General features: G+C 30.5%; 1 protein-coding gene across 16 annotated transcripts in view; it reads left to right on the top strand.

The window, feature by feature from the left end:
- Positions 1–16514, top strand: part of LOC122516317 (kazrin) — a 36003-nt gene extending 19489 nt beyond the window's left edge. For 7 of the 16 annotated variants that reach the window (XM_043634020.1, XM_043634024.1, XM_043634021.1 and 4 more), the window contains 13 exons: positions 4–381; positions 454–845; positions 971–1177; positions 1424–1793; positions 3038–3127; positions 3816–4032; positions 4138–4408; positions 4493–4840; positions 4933–5056; positions 5197–5341; positions 9332–9518; positions 12726–12746; positions 13885–16514. In XM_043634020.1, coding sequence (XP_043489955.1) covers positions 4–381; positions 454–845; positions 971–1177; positions 1424–1793; positions 3038–3127; positions 3816–4032; positions 4138–4408; positions 4493–4840; positions 4933–5056; positions 5197–5341; positions 9332–9518; positions 12726–12746; positions 13885–14106 — 2972 coding nt within the window. In that variant the 3' untranslated portion in view covers positions 14107–16514. Of the gene's footprint in view, positions 1–3; positions 382–453; positions 846–970; positions 1178–1423; positions 1794–3037; positions 3128–3815; positions 4033–4137; positions 4409–4492; positions 4841–4932; positions 5057–5144; positions 5342–5978; positions 6390–9331; positions 9519–12725; positions 12747–13884 lie in introns of those variants that run through there. The other 9 variants (XM_043634030.1, XM_043634029.1, XM_043634028.1 and 6 more) reach the window with 9 other exon arrangements.
- Positions 16515–19482: the final 2968 nt, after the last annotated feature.

The following is a 19482-nucleotide window of genomic DNA, read 5'->3' as shown; positions in this document are numbered from 1 at the left end:
CAGAAACTCGAAACAGTTCGCCCTGCCGAAGTCCAAGCGAGAAAACTCGAAGGTCATACGCGTTGAATCGCGATAAGACACGACTCGGTGAATCCGGGAGAAATCTAGATTCACGATCTAGAAGTGCCAGCCCGGATAGAGGTTCATCTAACAGGACCTCCTTCCTACACCGTGGTTGTAGCGATCTTTCCGGCGTGGAAAGGCTTCGAATCTCAACCAATCCGGATTCTTTAAGATCGAGGAGATTTTATAGAGTTACGACCGATCCGGAGACTGATGTTCGTAAGGATATTGTCGATAATGACGTTAGACCGGAAGAAGATAATGAACCACCCGATCCAGCACCTGGAAGTAGACCTGCTTCGCCTACTAATTCTTTGGGTATAGTTTTTTGTTTGAAATGATTACCTGTACTTATATATTCATATATTTATCTGTTTTCTTGTGTTATAGGAATTTGCAACGAGAGCGTGCCCGATACAAGATTGACGATTCTTCACGGCAGCGGAAGTAGCGGTGGTGCCGTGGAATTGGCCAGCGCTAGAAGACTACGATTGGAAAACGAAAGATTAGTGGCTGAAGTTGCAAGGTTGAGGAGATTGTTACTCAGCGGGGCTGCTCGTGGCGAGGTCGGAGCGGAAGATACGGCATTGGAGGAAGAGGCACGCTTTGTCGCCCTCGAAATGGAATTGCAACATACGAAGGAAGCCTTGCAGGCTCTTAAAGCCGATCGTAAACGATTGAAGGCTGAAAAGTTTGATCTGCTCAATCAGATGAAAGCTTTGTACAGTACCCTTGACGATAAGGAACGAGAACTGCGTGATTTTATACGTAATTACGAACAGGTGATCTATTATCGATTAGATTGATTAGATTGATTTTAGACCGTTGATTGCCGTTCAAGTTTTTTCGTTTGGATGGTTTGCTTTTTGGTTCTTAGTATTTGGTTCTTAATTCATTTGGATTATAGCGTATGCGAGAAAACGAAGCTACGTTGGGACGTTTTCAACAGCAGGATGGTGGCATATCCTCGGAGGAGCGCGAAAGAGAACGAGAGAGGGAACGTTGGAGTCTTCTAAGAGCAGCGAGAGATGAGGCGGATCGAAGTCTAAGTCTTGCTGCGAGTTTGGCTGACAAAGAAGTAGCATTATCGCATGCACGTGCTACTATCAAAGAGGTACAAAAATTTAATTGAATCTTAACCATATCTATTGGGATTGTAATCATAGATTCGTCTCATTTTATCCGTTTAGAAAAATATTCGGTTGTTCGGAATGTTTGTGCCAATTTGAAAACGTCAGAGGTTAATCACTTATTTTTCTTGTTAAAATCCTAATTTAAACAACGAGACGAATTTATGCTACAACGCAGTACACATACGTATAGACGTACTGTTTACTAAACGATTATCTTCGATCGACAGCTTCAACGACAATTGATGGGCGGTGGCGGTGGTGGGTGTTTGAGCGATCAGGAGTCTTTAGTGTCCTTCCCACGTGGCACAGTTAATGGGGTCGCAACTCCAGGTGCTGGAAGTAACAGTGGCGTTGGTGTTGGTGTTGGTGGTGGTAGTGGTATCATCCCTCATATCAATTCTCAGCCACCCTTAGGGACTACGGAGTTGGGGGTGGCCAGTAATATGAGTGGTGGTGGTACAGGTGCAATTTCCTCGGGTGGACAAGCCGGAGATCGTGGTAGCTGTAGTGCGGATAGTGGTGTGCGTGGATCCAGCGATCGAGAAAGTGGTGGTGCGACCAGTATCGGTGGAAATCTTTCAGATTCTACGACCGACGGTAAGTTTTCTTCAATTTTTTATTCGACACACACACAAATACGATACACATCTTTTGCACACATACTAAATACTAACACGAGGTAAAGAAAATATCTTAAATTAGCGCACGTATACGCACTTTTAAACGCATTATTCATTGATTTAGTTGACGTAGCTTTTGTTGAACATCGGATAGTATAATAATCTGTCATTTAATATTGTTCGTCAACGTTATTATCAAAGCACGCTGATGTCCACTCTCTTATTATTATTATTATTATTATTATTATTATTATTATTATTATTATTATAATTATTAGTAAAATGACACGCTCGAGTGTGTTCTAGTGATTGGTTCGCTTGACGACCATCTCTCCTCTTGTAAGTCATATCTCTTTTCAGCCCACGTCTTCGTTCAAACTCGTAACTCATCCGTTAATAATAAGTTAGGTGTGCTCGAAAGGAGCAGAATTATCGGTTTGCACTGATCGTTGTAAAAATCTACCGAGCTACGTCACTCATCCTTATCCTTATCCATCGTTTATTGTCCATTCATGAAAATGATTTCCAACTTGATGTTAGTTCGTCGGTTACTTTTTCGTAAGGATTAGCAACAGCTCTTCTAAGATTTCTCTGACCTATTCATTTGGTGGAATTAGAAAGCCGTATTGAGATAATGTTGGCGTTCCAACTTGGATTTGTAACAGTTATTTTATCGAACTATGATAAAATCGATAAGAGAAGAACTACAAGATTCGTCATTGTTACAATTATTTATAGAAAACGATTAGAATTATAGGTTCGATCGATTAATGAAATTTCCTGATTAGTTTATTAACGTTTCCTCTATTTTCTATTATTTTATTGTTCATATGTGTATACGTTTTTTCTCTCAAGGCCGTATCCATAATTGTACTAACTACTCAGTGGTACAGGGTGCTGCAAAACCCAACAATGTGGATAATAGAAAATCAATTGATTTATTGTTTTAATTATTAAATTAATCAATCAGATATTCTTCCAATTAAAATTTTCATAAATGTTGCGAACTATCAGGGACCCCGCTTTTCCATTTCGTACAAGGTTCCATGAAATATATAAATAGGGTTCTGTATTTGTTTCTTCATTGTTCATTAATGAAAGATGTCTTTTAATTTTCATATTTCTACGTCTCGACATGCAACAGGAATGTTGAAATTCGTGTTATTACATGAATTATTGTTTATTGCTTAATTTATGTTCGTTATACTATTTTACGCGCAGGAACACCAACTATTACGATCGAAGGAAGCGGTCCCGACATGGACAACATCTCAGTGGTATCCTCCGTAGCACCTTCCCACATGTATCAGTGTAAGTGACAAAGTATAATCGGTACTCGTCGTTTATTTTCAACATGCTCCATCTTATCGAAATACTTGTCAGCATTTTTCCGTCATCGTATATAATATTTCCGTGATCTGATTTTATCTCTTATCGATTTCCCTGGATATTAATTACGAGAGCAAAGGAGTTCGATTATCCAAATCGTATTTGCTTCTTTTTTTTAAAGGAGATGCCAGGAGATCTTTGATAATCGTTCAAAAACCAATTGCATGCGCATGCTTCTATTCCTGAGGTATAAGTTAATAATAATAAATTATAAAAAAAAAAAGAAAAATAATAACAAACTCGTAGGTTATATAATAGAAAGGAAATATTGCACGAATTGTAAGCCCCCTCTTACATTGAGCTCAACGATCAATTAATTATTTCAGAGTCTTATAGTAATTCGAAGAATAGTCGACTAACTTATGCAACAATGCGTTTGAATATGTGTGTGTGTGTGTGCTGCTGGTAGTAAAGAGTGACATAACAGAGTCGTATAAAAAAATTGATAGTATTAAAAAAGAAAACACGTTCAGTGAAATAAAAAAAAAGAAAAGTAGATTAACACATACACAACATACACCTTATCAAATATCTTACATAAATATATATATATATATACACAAATGACAATACTAAATACAATTCAGTTAAAATAGACTTTGTCTTTCAGCAGCGACGACACCAAAGGATTGTAGTCCTACGCTGTCACCACTGAATGCATTTTCAAGATCTACAGACAACACTTCGTTATCGCGATCGGTGGAACAATTGTCGAGTCCTTTAGAACCCGAACCAAGAAGAAGCAAACAAGTACCAACAGTAGCAGCACCAACAACACATTCACGCTCTTCCGCCACTCGAGGTGGTACATGGGGTTCCATATCAAGGTAAAGTCTTTCTTTAAATATACTATAACTGGTTGTGTGTGAACTATAGTTTAACATTTAACATTGGAATACTGTACAAAGAAATGTTGTATCTTTTTCGCGTAGGGTTTTCGCACGGTCACGAAATCGAAAAAGTGCGAACACTTCCAGCGGTGGAAGTGGAGCTAACGAATCCTCGGAAGGGTTCGATCCTTATAGAGCATGGTCGTCGCCATTAACCGAAGAAAGTTATGCCGAGAAGCTTCGTTTGTTGAGAGAAGCTGCTTCAGTACCAATGGAACGATGGAGAGCACCAACTGTTTTGGCATGGCTCGAAGTTGCACTTGGTATGCCGCAATATGGTCCGAGGTGTGCAGAAAATATTAAATCTGGCAAGGTAACAACATCGATTATAACTTTCAAATAATCTTTCCTTATTATTAGATATCTTATTATGTATTACATAACATCGTGTTCTCAGGTACTTCTTGAGCTAAGCGATGCAGAGTTAGAAGCAGGATTAGGTGTGACTCATCCTCTTCATAGAAAAAAATTGCGGTTAGCTATCGAAGAACACCGACATCCTAATCTGGTTAGGTATCCTTGCATAGCACAACTTGGTCACACCTGGGTTAGCTCCGAGTGGTTACCTGATCTTGGGTTAGCACAATACTCGGAAAGTTTTGCTACTAACATGGTCGACGCGCGTATGCTCGATCATTTAAATAAAAAAGAATTAGAAAAACTTCTCGGCGTTTCGAGGAAGTTTCATCAAGCTAGTATCGTACACGGGATACATTTGTTGAGAATGTTAAACTACGATCGTCAGGTAAATGTAGACGATCTAAAATTATGAACAATATTGATTCGAATTCGACTAATCAATAGTCCTAATCATTTCAATTAAATTCTAAATTATAGGCACTCGCTGTTAGGAGACATCAATGCGAGCAAGTGGACACGGATCCTTTGGTGTGGACCAATCAAAGGTTTATACGATGGGCTCGCAACATAGATTTGACCGAATATGCTGAAAATTTGAAAGGTAAGATCAACTGTTGACCATTCGATCGAATCCTCTAGATCAAATCTATAATCTATTTACGAAGTAAATCGATTTCCTTTCTTTCAAGGTCAAACCGACTTAATCCGCCTAAGCATAAGGTGCAATTAATTCAATTCTAGATTCAGGTGTACATGGTGCTATCGTAGTATTGGAACAATCCTTCTCAGGCGACACTATGGCTACTGCATTGGGTATACCACCTGCCAAACACATGATCAGGAGACATCTTTCTGCCGAACTCGAAGCCCTCGTTTTACCAGCAAGGTACTCTGTCTACTGTCAACCGGAGACCACATTGGACAACGCTCATTAAAAAATTCTATCAATATTATTTTATTATTAAAGAAAAAAAGAAAACATTTCAATGATCAACAATCTCGGAATTAGGAAAACAATTATTCGAAGATACGTTTCTCTAACTCAATTTCTTCCAAGTAACACGAAATTGCAATATTTTTCTTCTACTATTAACAACAATCTCTGGTAAATAATCAACGTGAGATAATATCGAATGAAGAAATTAATTATAGTGACGTTGTTCTGAGATACGATTTTATCAAGGTTCAAGAATATATTTAAAAAGAAATTGATTTCAAGTAATCGATTTTTTAACAACAAATTTAAATATCTAATGAAAATAATATAACTCGGAACAACGTGATAATTGCGATCACTATCATATCAGACGTTTTGAGCTGCATATTTACAAACAAATAATTCTGCTAACTACGATAATTCTTTTTATTTTTCGATACAATTTTCAAACTTTGGGATATTGAATTTCACAAAAGTGCAGCTCAAAAAATAATCAATCAATGTTGTAAGAGTTTGAGGCTTTTCAACACACAAAAATCGTATATTCACAATTTCCTAAATCATTTATCGAGTTTTTCAATTGCAGAAATTCGGACAACTGCTTAGGCGATCAACGAATTACACAGTGTTAACGTCTTCTTGCCCATCGACAAGAATTCATTCGAACGTATCTTATCGTTGCAATCGTCTAAATTTCTTTAAAAAAAAAAAAAAAGAACCGAGTTCGTGCCTAACTCGTTAAACTTTTGAAACGCTTTGATCATTTTTATTTATTTTTTTTTTTTTTGAGATTAAAAATTCGCACCCTAGTTAAAGCTAAATTATTTCAATTATTATCGTTGATATAACATAATCGATATAGAAAAAAGAAAAAGTATTTATGTACATAAATACATGGTAATGTACTTTGAATTAATCTGAAACGTTCGTCAATCAGTGCAAGTGTATTCTTGACAAAATTGATAACGTCAAATCGTAACTCGATAAACTATAAAAACTAAAAACACGTGTATCTAATAATAATAATAATATTAATAATATATTAATAACATTAATATAAATAATAATAATAATAATAATAATAATAATAATAATAATAATAATATTAACAACGGTGGTTAGCGTTCGAATATGAAATTTCTCAGGCATATGTGAGAGATATAAAGAAAAAAAAACGGGAAAAAAAAATAGAAGCATACGGAAAAAAAAGAATGAAAAAAACACACATTTTCTCCAGTATATTAAAAATAAATATAATAATAATACTAATAATAATAATAATAGACGCGCCGGTATATAATAGTCAAATTATTAAATTTATGCAATTGAAATTAGTGCCGCTCCATTGTCCGTATATTATTATTAATGAAAAAAAAATTACACAGCAAAAAAATTATGCATACAAGCATTATCGTTGTGCTAAAACATAGTCGGTAAAAAAAAAGAAGAAAATTATTTAAAAACCAAAATGTTTCATCGTAAGGTCGAGTTTTGATGAATGATTAGAAAAAAAGGAAACGATGAAAATAGCAACTTAAAGGAAAAAAAAAAAGATTTTTTTGCTAATATACTATAAAAACACATAATCTCATTTATTTATATAATAGAAGTGCTCGTTCATGTGATATCGTATTTCTAAAAAAAAACTAAAAAAGGAATGATCGCGTCGCGCAAATAAAAATCATTCGTTTGTCGATGAAGAAAAAAAAGAAATGGAAAAAAAAATAGAATATAAAATGCTTGTCAAATATCAAAAACTTCGAAAGAACATATATAAATATAAATACAAATAAATAAATACGTATATACGAATGAGCGGACAGTGCACACTTTATAAATTCATATTTAATGAACGCACAATTTATCGACGAGTTTAAACTACAACGCAAAAAATTAGCTTCGAGAGCAAATGTTCAATCTGACTAATTAACGTAATTCATTGATAGCAAAATTAGCGATTTAAATCATTTTTATTTTTTTTTATTTTTTTTAATGTCTCTATTTTCGTAATAAACATTTTTTGTTTACACATCATATTCATCAAAGCTTGTCTCTTCAACGATAAATATTTAAATATTTATTTATACATATATATATAAAAAAGAACAATTCATAAAAATTACAATTTGTAGTTAAAAAAAATAAAACAAGCAAGGAAGGAAGGAAGAAAATCTAACTCACGATATGACTCATTGTCAGTAATGAAATATAATAGTAATAGGCCTAAGAAATTAAACGAGTAGTAAATGGCAAATTTTTTCGCTTCGACTATCATTGACAAATCGAGCTTTTACACGGTTAAAAAAAAATAAAAGAAAAAAAAACAAGATTTAGAAAAAATTAAAACAAAAAACATCAAAAAAAAATTAAGAAAGGGGAAACGTATGGAAATGAAATAGATGTGCGAGGAAAAGGATTAAAAAATTTCCAGAGAGAGAATAATAATAGTAAAAATAATAATAACAATAATAATAATCGTTAGTCAATTGGGGTACAAAGTAGGCATAAATATCTTTGATCGTTTTCACACATGCCATATTTTGGGGTAATATCGGGTATACACACACGTAAATACAATACAATGCAGTCGACATAATGTACATATACAAAACATCCTAAACACTCGGAGAAAGTGTCCCTCACGGTACATTATTATTATTATAATATTCTATATATACATATATATGGTATATATAATATTATATTCTTGGCACCATGAACAGAACAAAACATAACAGAAGTCTACAGTCCCCTCTATCGCGAAATTCTATTTTAAATGTTTCTATTATAGCTGAGCCGTAGCCCACAGCTGCTGCCTGCACTGCACTGCGCTATGTACAGCACATGCTAATACTAGTGATCGTGGTGTAATCCTTGGACGGACATGTTTTTTTATATTTTCATCAAAAATTTTCTTCTTCCTTTTTCTTTTCTTTTCTTTTCTTTCCCCCCTCTTTAATTTTTTACTTCCATTTCTCAATTCCATTTAAAATTCCATTAAAAAATTCAAATGGCAATATTGATGATGATTCATATTTATAGGATTATAATTAATGAATTAACAACCCATGACTAGCCATGGATAACATCACTGTGCATTTCTAGCTCCTATTATCTTTTTTCCTGATTAGCTAATTTTAATATTTCCCTCTCACACTCTCTCTCTCTCTCTATATATATATATATATATATAAATATATATACATATATATATCTATATACATCTTTTTTTGCTGTTCGATGTTTTCGTCAAATTGAAATCCGATTGATTATTAAATACTCCGATGCTGCTATGATCGTTTCGTAATTAAAAAAAAAAAGAAGAAAGAAGAGAAAAAGAATAAAAAACATACAAACCCAAAGAACGATCATTAGTATCGAGTTTAATCAATTCTATATATATATATATTATATATTATCATTTTTATTCATATATATTATCGATGGTGCACAGAACACTCTCTTGTGTATGTATATTTATGTTGTAACTAGATATTCATTTGAAAATATCAATTATGTTTCTTTTTTTCTTTTTCTTTCTTTCTCTCTCTCTCTATCTCTCTCTCTCTCTCTTTATTCTCGAGCAGCTGCAGCAACCAATGGAATATTTTCTTATCAAAAATTAATTTCAATTCATGACAAAAAAATTATGACCAATCATTTCCCATTTAAATTTCAATACAATCAATTCGATCGACTTAAATAAATAATCACCAAGTAACCTAAATGAAATGAAGATAAAAAAGAAAAATAAAAGAAGAAAGAAAGGGAAAAGAAAAAAAAAGAAAAAGAAAAAAAGGGAAAAATAGAACGGTCTGCTGCAGTATGTATTCGAACGTGTATGTGTGCCCGCTGAGACGCCAAAGTGTGTGCATATTAAAGCGAAATAGAAAGCGTGTACGCAGAGGTGTGCATGAAGCGTGGTGTGCATATGTGTAGAAGTCAACTGGACGTGGTCCCCAAGGGCAGCACTGTCAGAGGTCGTCAAATGAGTACCATGAGCGCTGGAGGTAGTCTAAATCGTGGAAGCAGAGCACTACATCAACACCATCAAACATCACTTTCGGCTCTTCATATGACGGCTAATCATGTTGGCACTGTTGATAGACGGAGATCCAGTCTTAGGGTAATGTATTATAATAATGATACAAGAGTCTCGTCCGTTAACAACTGTATTAGGATTACCAGGATTATTACAGTATATTTGAATTGTTTATTGTCTTGTTTATACTACTATTATTTGTATTATAAACCAAATGTGTTTTGTACGTTGTTTATTATTCTATTTCAATCATTGATGACAAGTTGTAATTAATATAAAATATCTTTTTCCTTTTGGGGAGGGGGGGTGAGATTTTATTAGGTAAGAGATAAATACTTATGTTAAACATTTGTTAATTATAATTTTTGGTTTATCTTACACATTTGAAATTTACAGTTAATCGAATGTCTGTTATAACTTGTCCTATTGATTAAAATTTTATTATAAATCATTGATGACAAGTGTTATCCTATGAAAGAAAAAATATTTTTATCACAATTACAATAATTCAAAGTTCGTATCATAAAATTTGAATTTAGAATGCATTCATAATTTCACGTAACTTGTCCCGTTGATTGATTTAGTTATTCGGAACACATAACAGTATAACAAATTAGGCTTTTCGATTAAATAGCGGTAATATATTGTTCATTTTCACACGCATGTTCAACGGATAATATAAAAGTGCATGTTACAGATAAAAAGATCGAAATATTCGTTCATTCTTCGCTTCATAATTCACCTAGTCTAATTTATTATATTTTAATAAGCATGTTCATAGATTTTTTAATATAGCTTGTACAAAGTTTTATAAATTTTTATTTAATTTTTGTCTATCTTACTCACCCTTTCGCTGTCACACTTCCTCCATTTTGGTATTATATCGCATAACACAACGCTTAATTAATCATTTTCAAATTCAATGCACGGAGATATATGATCAAAAATCTATTTCCAATAAACACAAATAAATTATATATTTTTCTAAATATATCTTTTTAAATATTTTTCTACTTTTTTTTTTCTTAATTTTATTTCAATCGTCTTTGTGCTGTGAGCTATGAGCTCGAATTCATTTCTAATCGATTTCTATCACTGCGTTCCGTGAGTCTTCTATCATAAATAAAATCAGATAATTTTACATTCATTCTTCTTTGCTTCGTTCGTTCATTATCTTTGCTAAACAATCAACCAGTCAATCAAAGAAGAAAAATAATAAAAAAGACAAAAAATGACATTTAATCTAGAAAGTTAAACGTAAAGGATGTTTAGATGTCGTTTAACGAACGTTAAAAAATTCGAAGTTAAACAAAAATCCTCGGTTAAATCCTCGAAGAATAGAATTTTGAAAATGAACTCGTTGTTCGTCGGATCTCCGATTTTTTATAGAGGGTGATTGTAGGTTTATAGAATTATCCTAAAAAATGTCTCTATCGATCCGCACAAATATACAAAAAAAAATATTTAAAATAAAACAATCGTAAAGTGTGCCGATTAAATGAAAAAGAAAAAATAGGAAAACAATTCGTTCGATAATTTATTTTTTATTACAATTTAAAATTTGTTTAAAGATAAATCATAGGTTCAATATTTTTTCATTTATTTGATATTAAAATTTAATATTTCTTTAAAATAAAAGTTATAAAACATATTATTTTAATATTTTAATTTGTAATTAAACTACTGTCCCAATTATTGGCACGAGTATACTTGCTCGTATACTTATATTCTTATCATTTTAATTGTAAATTCGCTTTTTAAAAGCTACGAATGAAATTTTTCAAATAGAAGAAGACTGATCGAACTTATGGGCCTATGTTCGCGCTCATGCTAATACGTAAAAATAAAAATAGTTAACAAACAAACAAACAAATGAAATAAACAAAATACTAAAAATAACACTAACAAATAACAACAACACATAATAATTACTATTATTATTATAACTAAAAGAAAATACTCTCGATTGAAGAAAAATGAAGAATTAAAAAAAAAAAAAAAACAAAAAAAAAGGAAAAAAAGAATAAGCATTTTCCTTACACACTATAACGAACTATTTAATTAAAATAATTAATCGTAAATAAAACGTCTGTAAGCCACCGTCACACCGTTAAATGGTCTAATCGTGTGCGTGTAACTCTGGCATCTTAATGCACCATCATCGGACGAGAAACTCTGTAAACTCTGTATATATACATATACGTGTAGGAATATACGTGTGTCGTCCTTGTGTATCTGATTGGACCCTGCCTTGTACGAGATTAATTAAAAATACAGCATCCTTCAAAAAGTTTAGATTATAGCGAGCTAACGTGATAATAATAATAATAATATTAATAATAATAATATAATAATAATAATATAATAATAATAATAACACGGTATATACAAGGTGTCCGAGATTTTTCCTACCAAACAGTGTGAGCATATTTTATGCACGAAAATAGGAACAAAATGTTACATAAACATAGATCAATTAAAACATTATGAACAAATTATGACATAAATAGTAAATCATCTAATCTCTCGTTCGAAAAACCGAAAACCTACGCGAATTCAAGTCCGACATCGCTGTTGGTCCAAACGAACCTATTTCGCATAATTGTGAATGCACAATCGAAAAATCTGAACGATGTTTGATTACTCTGGCAGGAAATCTGCATTGATACTCTCTTGCAGCAACCTCGAGTATTACCGTCCCACAAATCATACGCGTAACCGAATGTCTGACATATTCTTGGTTTGAAAATACTTTTGACATTTCGATCGATAGTATTCCGCGAGGAAATTGAAAGATGACAGATATCGATTAGGGTTAGCTAAATCGCTTCGAAAAAGTAAAACGTCATAGATAAACGTAAGAAAAGGTTAAAATAATCGACTTAGAAATTTATGGACAATCATGGTGTCGAGTTAACACGAACATTTATAATTTAAATCATAACTTTTGAATGAAGTTTTATATGATTTATACTTATGTAATATTTAGCTATCTTATTTTTGTGCAAGGAATACGCTTACGTCGTTTGATCGGAAAAATTTCAGACACCCTGTAGATATTGAAATATATATATAAATATATATATGTTCGAATTATAAAATTATTATTGCATACGCATTACCGAAATCAATAATTATTTAATCACTTTGGAATATATAATGACGGAAGGTGTTCCATTAGCCTTAATCATCCTGATACACCACGATTATGTAAATATAAACTATAATTTCAATGTGGAATAAAAACGTGTGTGGGTTCTTAATCGACCTTCTTTCGCCTTTTTTTACTAGTTATCGTGGATGAACTCACAGGTATGGGCAATAAAAAAATAAGGAAAAATACAATAGATTAATCAACTTTTCTTCTTCTTTTTTTTTTAATCATATAAATCAGTATTTTTATTATATCTTTCTATTCTTTTTTTTTCCCATCCTTTATCTTACGTGTATTTATTTTATTATCCATTAATTTATTTCTATCATTCTTTCTCTCGTGTACTTGTAATTCTTTCTCTATCTCTTACTCTCTCTCTCTCTCTTTCTCTCTGTCTAAAAATTTGGTTGAACGTAAATTTGTTGGTCTAAGATTAATATGTGTGACTTTAAAATAAAAAAAGGAAAGAATAAAATATATTTTGATTTTTCTTCGCTGCATCATCGCACGTGCTTTTGCTTTTTAATTTGTTTAATTTATCGTCGTGACTTACTAACTTAGAACTTAATTGTATTTCTGAAAATAATTCTTTACTAACTTCTATCATATAAAAAAAGATATTAATCAAATTTTGTTTATCATCCTTATTAACATGAAATCATCAACATTCATTCTAATGAATTTTCATTTTCATATGTAAAGGAAACATCTAATAGTGTTAATAATTTCCTTAAACAATCCTCTGTCTCTGTCCTTAGTTTCTAATTTGGATAATTAATCCAATCAGTATGTAAAGTGCTTGTGTTTACTCGTAGCTTCTTCGTCTATCGTGAGAAGATAATTAAAACAAAATCATGCTATTTAATGGATCAGTATTTTAAATAAATAGTCAGTATTTATAATAAAAATATCAGTATGCAAATAGAAGTAGTCGATATTATAGATCAATTAATTAATTTTAAATAGATAATCAGTATTTATAAAATATCAATGCCTACCCTGTATCAAAATTTTATCTTAAAAACAACTTTAAACCTATTATAAATACTGACAAATAATTATTCATATTAAAAAACAACAGTCACATCCATTAATTATTTATTTCCAAAAATACTGACTCCCGGACAAAAAGTATTAAAAAAATACTATCCAAATGAATAGAAGTATATGAAAAAAAAAGGAAAAAATATTATTAAAAAAAAAAAATAATAAATTATCCAATCGGATAAAATATATATATAAAAATAAACGAATGAAAAAGAAAGTAATATCTTGTTTTACAATTGTTTATCGCAGGGTTCGTTGAGTCGAGCGTTTGGTCTGCGGCCGAAAAGTGAAAAGGCATCGCCATCTTCCTCATCGGATACCGGAAGTCTAGCTAGTCAATGTCAATACATGAACAGTGTGAGAAGTAATTCACCGGCACCCGAAATCACCGTTGGAAAGAAACATCGTCGAGTTAAGAGTATTGGTGACATCGAATACATAACTAACGTTGCAGTAAACACAGCAGTCTGACAAGAGGACAGGCTCCACCATCCGGGGCCTTATAGAAGTTTAAGCGAACGTGGTTATTCCTCGTCATATTCGTCGTCCCAATGTAGCTCATTCTCCGGTTACAGCAACGTACTTGCCGACGATCAATATCAATGCGAATCAATATCCGCTGGTAATTATTATCAATTACAAAGCAGCTCTTATTCCCCGCAAAGCATAGGCCAACCATTTCCCGGTGTACAAAGGTATGGTAGCCTAGCCGAAGAAACTTGGCAATCTTCCACTAAGGAAGACAACAATATCAAGAAGAAGAATCAACGAACTTATCTCGAATAAATTTCCGTTTTTCTTCTTAATTTATTATTAGATTGGTCAATTATTTTCTTTAAATATATATAACACAATTATAAAATTGCATGGATTCAGTATTTCTAAAAATATTTATTGGCCGATCTAATATGAATCTTGGGTGTAGTTGAGATTTACTGAATTGCAAAAGTTGGATTACTTCTTTTTTTGTAAAAGGGTGACATGGTAGACCCTTCATTTTTCAACAACACCTAACTGAAAGTTCATATCTTAGAGTGTTAAACTAAACACTGTCTCATTTTATTAGTTAATCAATATTGATTTTTGATTTCTTTTCTTGGTAAAGAACTTTTTAGAATATCCCTCTATTCAAATTACTCGAGAAAAAATCTGATTGTGAGTTTTAACTGGGTTCATTTTTTTCTATCTCTCATAAACCTAGGTTTTGTTTTACAATTAGTCAAAAAGTAAAATCTTATTACGAAAATCTAACGAATTTAATTTTATTAAAAAAAGATAAAGATAGATAATCCATAATTCGCACAAGAACGAACTTTTTACAACCACTGGCTTACAACAATTACTGAGAAATTGTTTTTATTTTTCAAAAACAACAACTGGCCTATAAATCCTCATCATACTATATTTAAAAAAAAATGAAATGAATATCTGTGATTCATTTAACTTAAAATTCATCCCCTACAGTATTGATGAAATGAATGATAATCGCATTGAACAACGAAATTCAATATTTCGCATCATACAAACAAGATGATCTATGTTTTTTATGTTCTACCGGTACTAATTCTATTATATATACCTGCCACATAACAGATACAATTAATATGATAATAATATGATAATAAACGCATCATATACATAAACGCATAATTGTGTCGTTAAATATGACAGCGAGCTAAGTAAAAAAGATTAGAAAAATGAATTTTATGATTAATTTGATATTGAAGTGATTTATATTATAAAATAAATCATCTAATAAATTTGTATAATTTATTGACTTAGGTCACTATCATAATTACCTTGACAAATATAAAAATAATTGTCTTCATTTATTGTTCATATTTAATATAAATAATCGGATCATTGAGTGTATATAACAATAAGAAAACGAAAAAATTGTCTCTCTAATTAAATGATAGAACACTCATTTAATCTTAGAATTAGAAAAACCAGGCAAATGATTCAAATGATTTAGAATTAGCTTAAAAAATAAATTATAAACAGGAAGAAGAAGAAGAACAAAACAAAATTAGTTTTGTAAAGTGCATATCTATAACAAAAAAACCTGAATGACGTTAAAGAAAAAAATAAAAAAGCACAATAATATGAAAATGATGAATAGAAATAAGAACAAAATATTTCAAATATTCTAAGAAAAGAGAGGTTCCCATTTATAATCTGCTGCATCTCCCATTTGATGTAAAACTAATCGTAAATGTTGCTATTGTGTAATTAAATGAAAGAAAAACAAAAACGCGTTTTGGTTAGATTACGTTTCAATTAATTGATTGGGTAATAATCGTTAGTAATATTAACTGTAGTTAGGTTTAATATAATAATCAACAACACGTCGTCGAGTTATACAAATATTCGAATACTTTTATTACTAATTATTATTAAAGAAAAAAACCATGAATATTATTTCGCGTTTTCGTTCTTTCATTTATTTGTTTGTGCTTCCTCTCCAATTTTTGTGTTCGTAAACTATTTAAAAACATTAATATAATAATAATAATATATAATAATAATAATAAATAATAATAGATATGATGATAATGATGATGATAATGATGATGATGATGAAATGAACATGTTGATTGTCACGTCGGTCACCAGAGACCAGCGTTTGTTCTATCGATCGGGGGAGAGGGCCACGGGAGTCATGGGTGACCGGCGTTGCTATGTTGTTTTGTATTTAATCTTAGAATCGTGGCTTCTAAGATAAAACGTGTCAAACTTGCGTGTCAATCAACATATTAATGATAAATAATTTCGGGGAACAACAAATTCATTCTTAACGAAATTATAACTAATCCCAAACGCACACATACTCTGAAAATTATACATATGCATATACATATATATTTAAAACAAACAAAGAAAAAGGAAATTGTATTCAAGTGTGTATGTGTCTCGTGTAAGAGATAAATAATATCCTTGTTGCTCTAATCTGATAGAAATGCACAGAGTAAGATTACTGAATTCATGTTCTAAAGCATAATTAGCTAAGTGGCTTACTAATAAAAAGTGGGTTTTGAATGAATATATTAAATACGACGAAAGAAAACAGAGAAGAAAGGAGGGTGAAAAAGGGAGAGTAGGGGGGAAATAAGATGTGTATAATCTATGATAAAAAATATCATATCACAGGAATTAAAAGAACAAAAAAATATTGTAACGATTGTACTGCCTTGTTGTATCAGTATTCCACTATTCCAATTAACGAGAGAATTAATTTGAAAAGTTTTCAGCCTCGATGTAAAAAAAACAAAACTAAGAAATAAAAGTAAACCGACCGAAAAACAAAAAAGAACAGAATTATTTCCATGTTGGGCTCAAAACTTTTCAATCCACCCACTTAAATGATTGATGCTCCTTGAAAGCTGTTTTTATGAAGGGGGAGAGATGAGAAACAAAAGTAATAATAATAATAATAATAAATAATAATAATAATAATAATAATAATAATAATAATAATAATAAAGAAAAAATAAATAAATAAATAGCTTTTAATTATCCATTGCGTATCAAGCACAAAAATAAGAGAAAAGGAAACAAAAAAAAGAAGAAATAAAAAAATAGGGGCCACTATGAAAAAAAAATTATAACAAAGGACAATGAAAGGTAAATGTATATGGTATAGTGGATGAAAAAACTTACAATTATAAACGTAAGATGGAAATATGACAATATATTATCAAATGGAGGAAAAAATGTCGTGAAATAATTTTTAAGAAATGAAAAATGTAAATTTTGAAGAAATGAGATTCAATGATATTGGTGACTTACTTATGTGTGTTTCTATTTCTTATGTTTATCGAACATTAAGTATTAACAATGCGTATTTTTTAATAATTACGATTATAATATTTACTTAAATGCATAAAAATACACTTACGAGTGCATAATCGCATTGTATTTCGATTACATTCCATTGTAGCTTTCATCGTGTGTTATTACGAATATAATTTGGACGACGTTACAAAGGATCGATTGAACAATTTTGAGCCTATTCTTTTTTAAAACAGTTTTCAGACTACGTCGAAAAATAAAAAAAAAATTAAGTTTGACTGGAAAACAATAGTTTCTATACTAGGCTCAAGACTTTTCAACTCACCCAGGTAGTTCTTTGATTCGAGTCATAATTACTAAAAAAAAAAACACAATCATAGGTAAATATTTAGCTGATATTTAGCGAAAAGTTTGAAAATACGAGAGTGTCATATATAATAATAATAATAACAATAACAATAATAATAATAAAAATAACAACAACAACAATAATAATAATAAAAATAACAACAACAACAATAATAATAATAATAATAATAATAATAATAATAATAATAATAATAATAATATAAACAAGTTATACAGAGATATATATTATACATATAATCGACACATTTAAGACCACGATAAATAATTGGGTTCAATTATGATTCCCTGTACGATTAAAAAAAAGAAAAAATAAGAAATTACTTAAAAAAAATGAAAGAAAGAAATAACTGCCGATAGATAATTGCGTTTGTCCTTATAAAATTTCATTTATACGAACATACGAGGTTGGGTTGAAAAGTTTCGAGCCTATTCTTATCTAGAAAAGACAAAAATGACAAAATTTGTTTCCACGTTAGGCTCAAAAACTTTTGTTCAGCTCATCCGCGTATTTCTTTTCGAAGACAAATATTTTTTTAATACTAATTACATTTTTCCTAACGTTGAAAATAATTTTCACTGACAATGATATTATACAATTCTATTGATGTTGACTAAACACTCCATATTAAATTTTGTAGAAAGTTCAAATGATGCGTGTGTTTCGTTAGAAAAGTATTAAAACAAATTATAAAAGAGAATATAAAAAAAGCACTAAAAGGAAAAGAAAAATAAATATAAACAAATACCACCGACTGCATCGTGTATGTGTGAAAATACAAAAACTATAAAATTTCCTTGGAAAAATAAAAAACTAAAATAATAGCTAAAAATGAAATTGTATACAACTATACTTTGATATTTTTATTCTACATAAGTAAAATCAGAATTTTTTAAATAGTGCAATATATGTAATCTCTTGTATCGAATATTTATCTATTTATCTATTTATATAGATACCGCGAATGCATTTGCATCGCTTGATTAATTAATTTGAAGCGTAAAAAAAGACTTTTATTGATTAAATAAATATTTCTGTAATTAGTTATATTTAATTGACAATGACAAATGTGACATGTATTTAATAATCGTGCACATAATTATGTGTGCTGACAAAGATAACGTTTTTTATATATCGATACATTGAGAATCCTTATTGACGATTATAAACAGATTACTCTACTTTCCATGTGTTCTGCTTCTTATTACTAAACATATATAGATATATATATAATATAATATATAAATATAAATAATTTATTCATCGGACATAAATATGTGTGTGATTGTAAATGATATTTTTGTAGATATAATATTTATAATTTAATATTTATTATATAGGAAATCATTTGATAATGTTTCTTCGAACAATTTCTCTATCTATTTCTATTTGTTAATTTAATTTAATTTAATTAAAAAAAGAAAGTACACAAGAGATGTACTGAAAGTGTATTGTTCGTAAATTTACAGCTCTTGCGTTCCAAATTCAACTTTTTGCAAATCAAATTCATCCTTTTGAAAATCAAGCTTAATTTGATTTGCAGAAAGATGAATTTGATTTGAGAATAGTTGAATTTGCAATGCAAAACCTGTATATCGATATGAAATCGTGACGATTTGAAAAATGTTAAAAATTTTCATGCTTTCTTGTTTACCTAATCAATTTGAATTTTGAAAGATCCATTTATT

The sequence above is a fragment of the Polistes fuscatus genome, unplaced genomic scaffold (assembly GCF_010416935.1).
Source record: "Polistes fuscatus isolate 324 unplaced genomic scaffold, CU_Pfus_HIC Scaffold2, whole genome shotgun sequence".
Lineage (NCBI taxonomy): Eukaryota > Metazoa > Arthropoda > Insecta > Hymenoptera > Vespidae > Polistes > Polistes fuscatus.
This window is presented reverse-complemented; position numbering and strand designations above follow the sequence as displayed.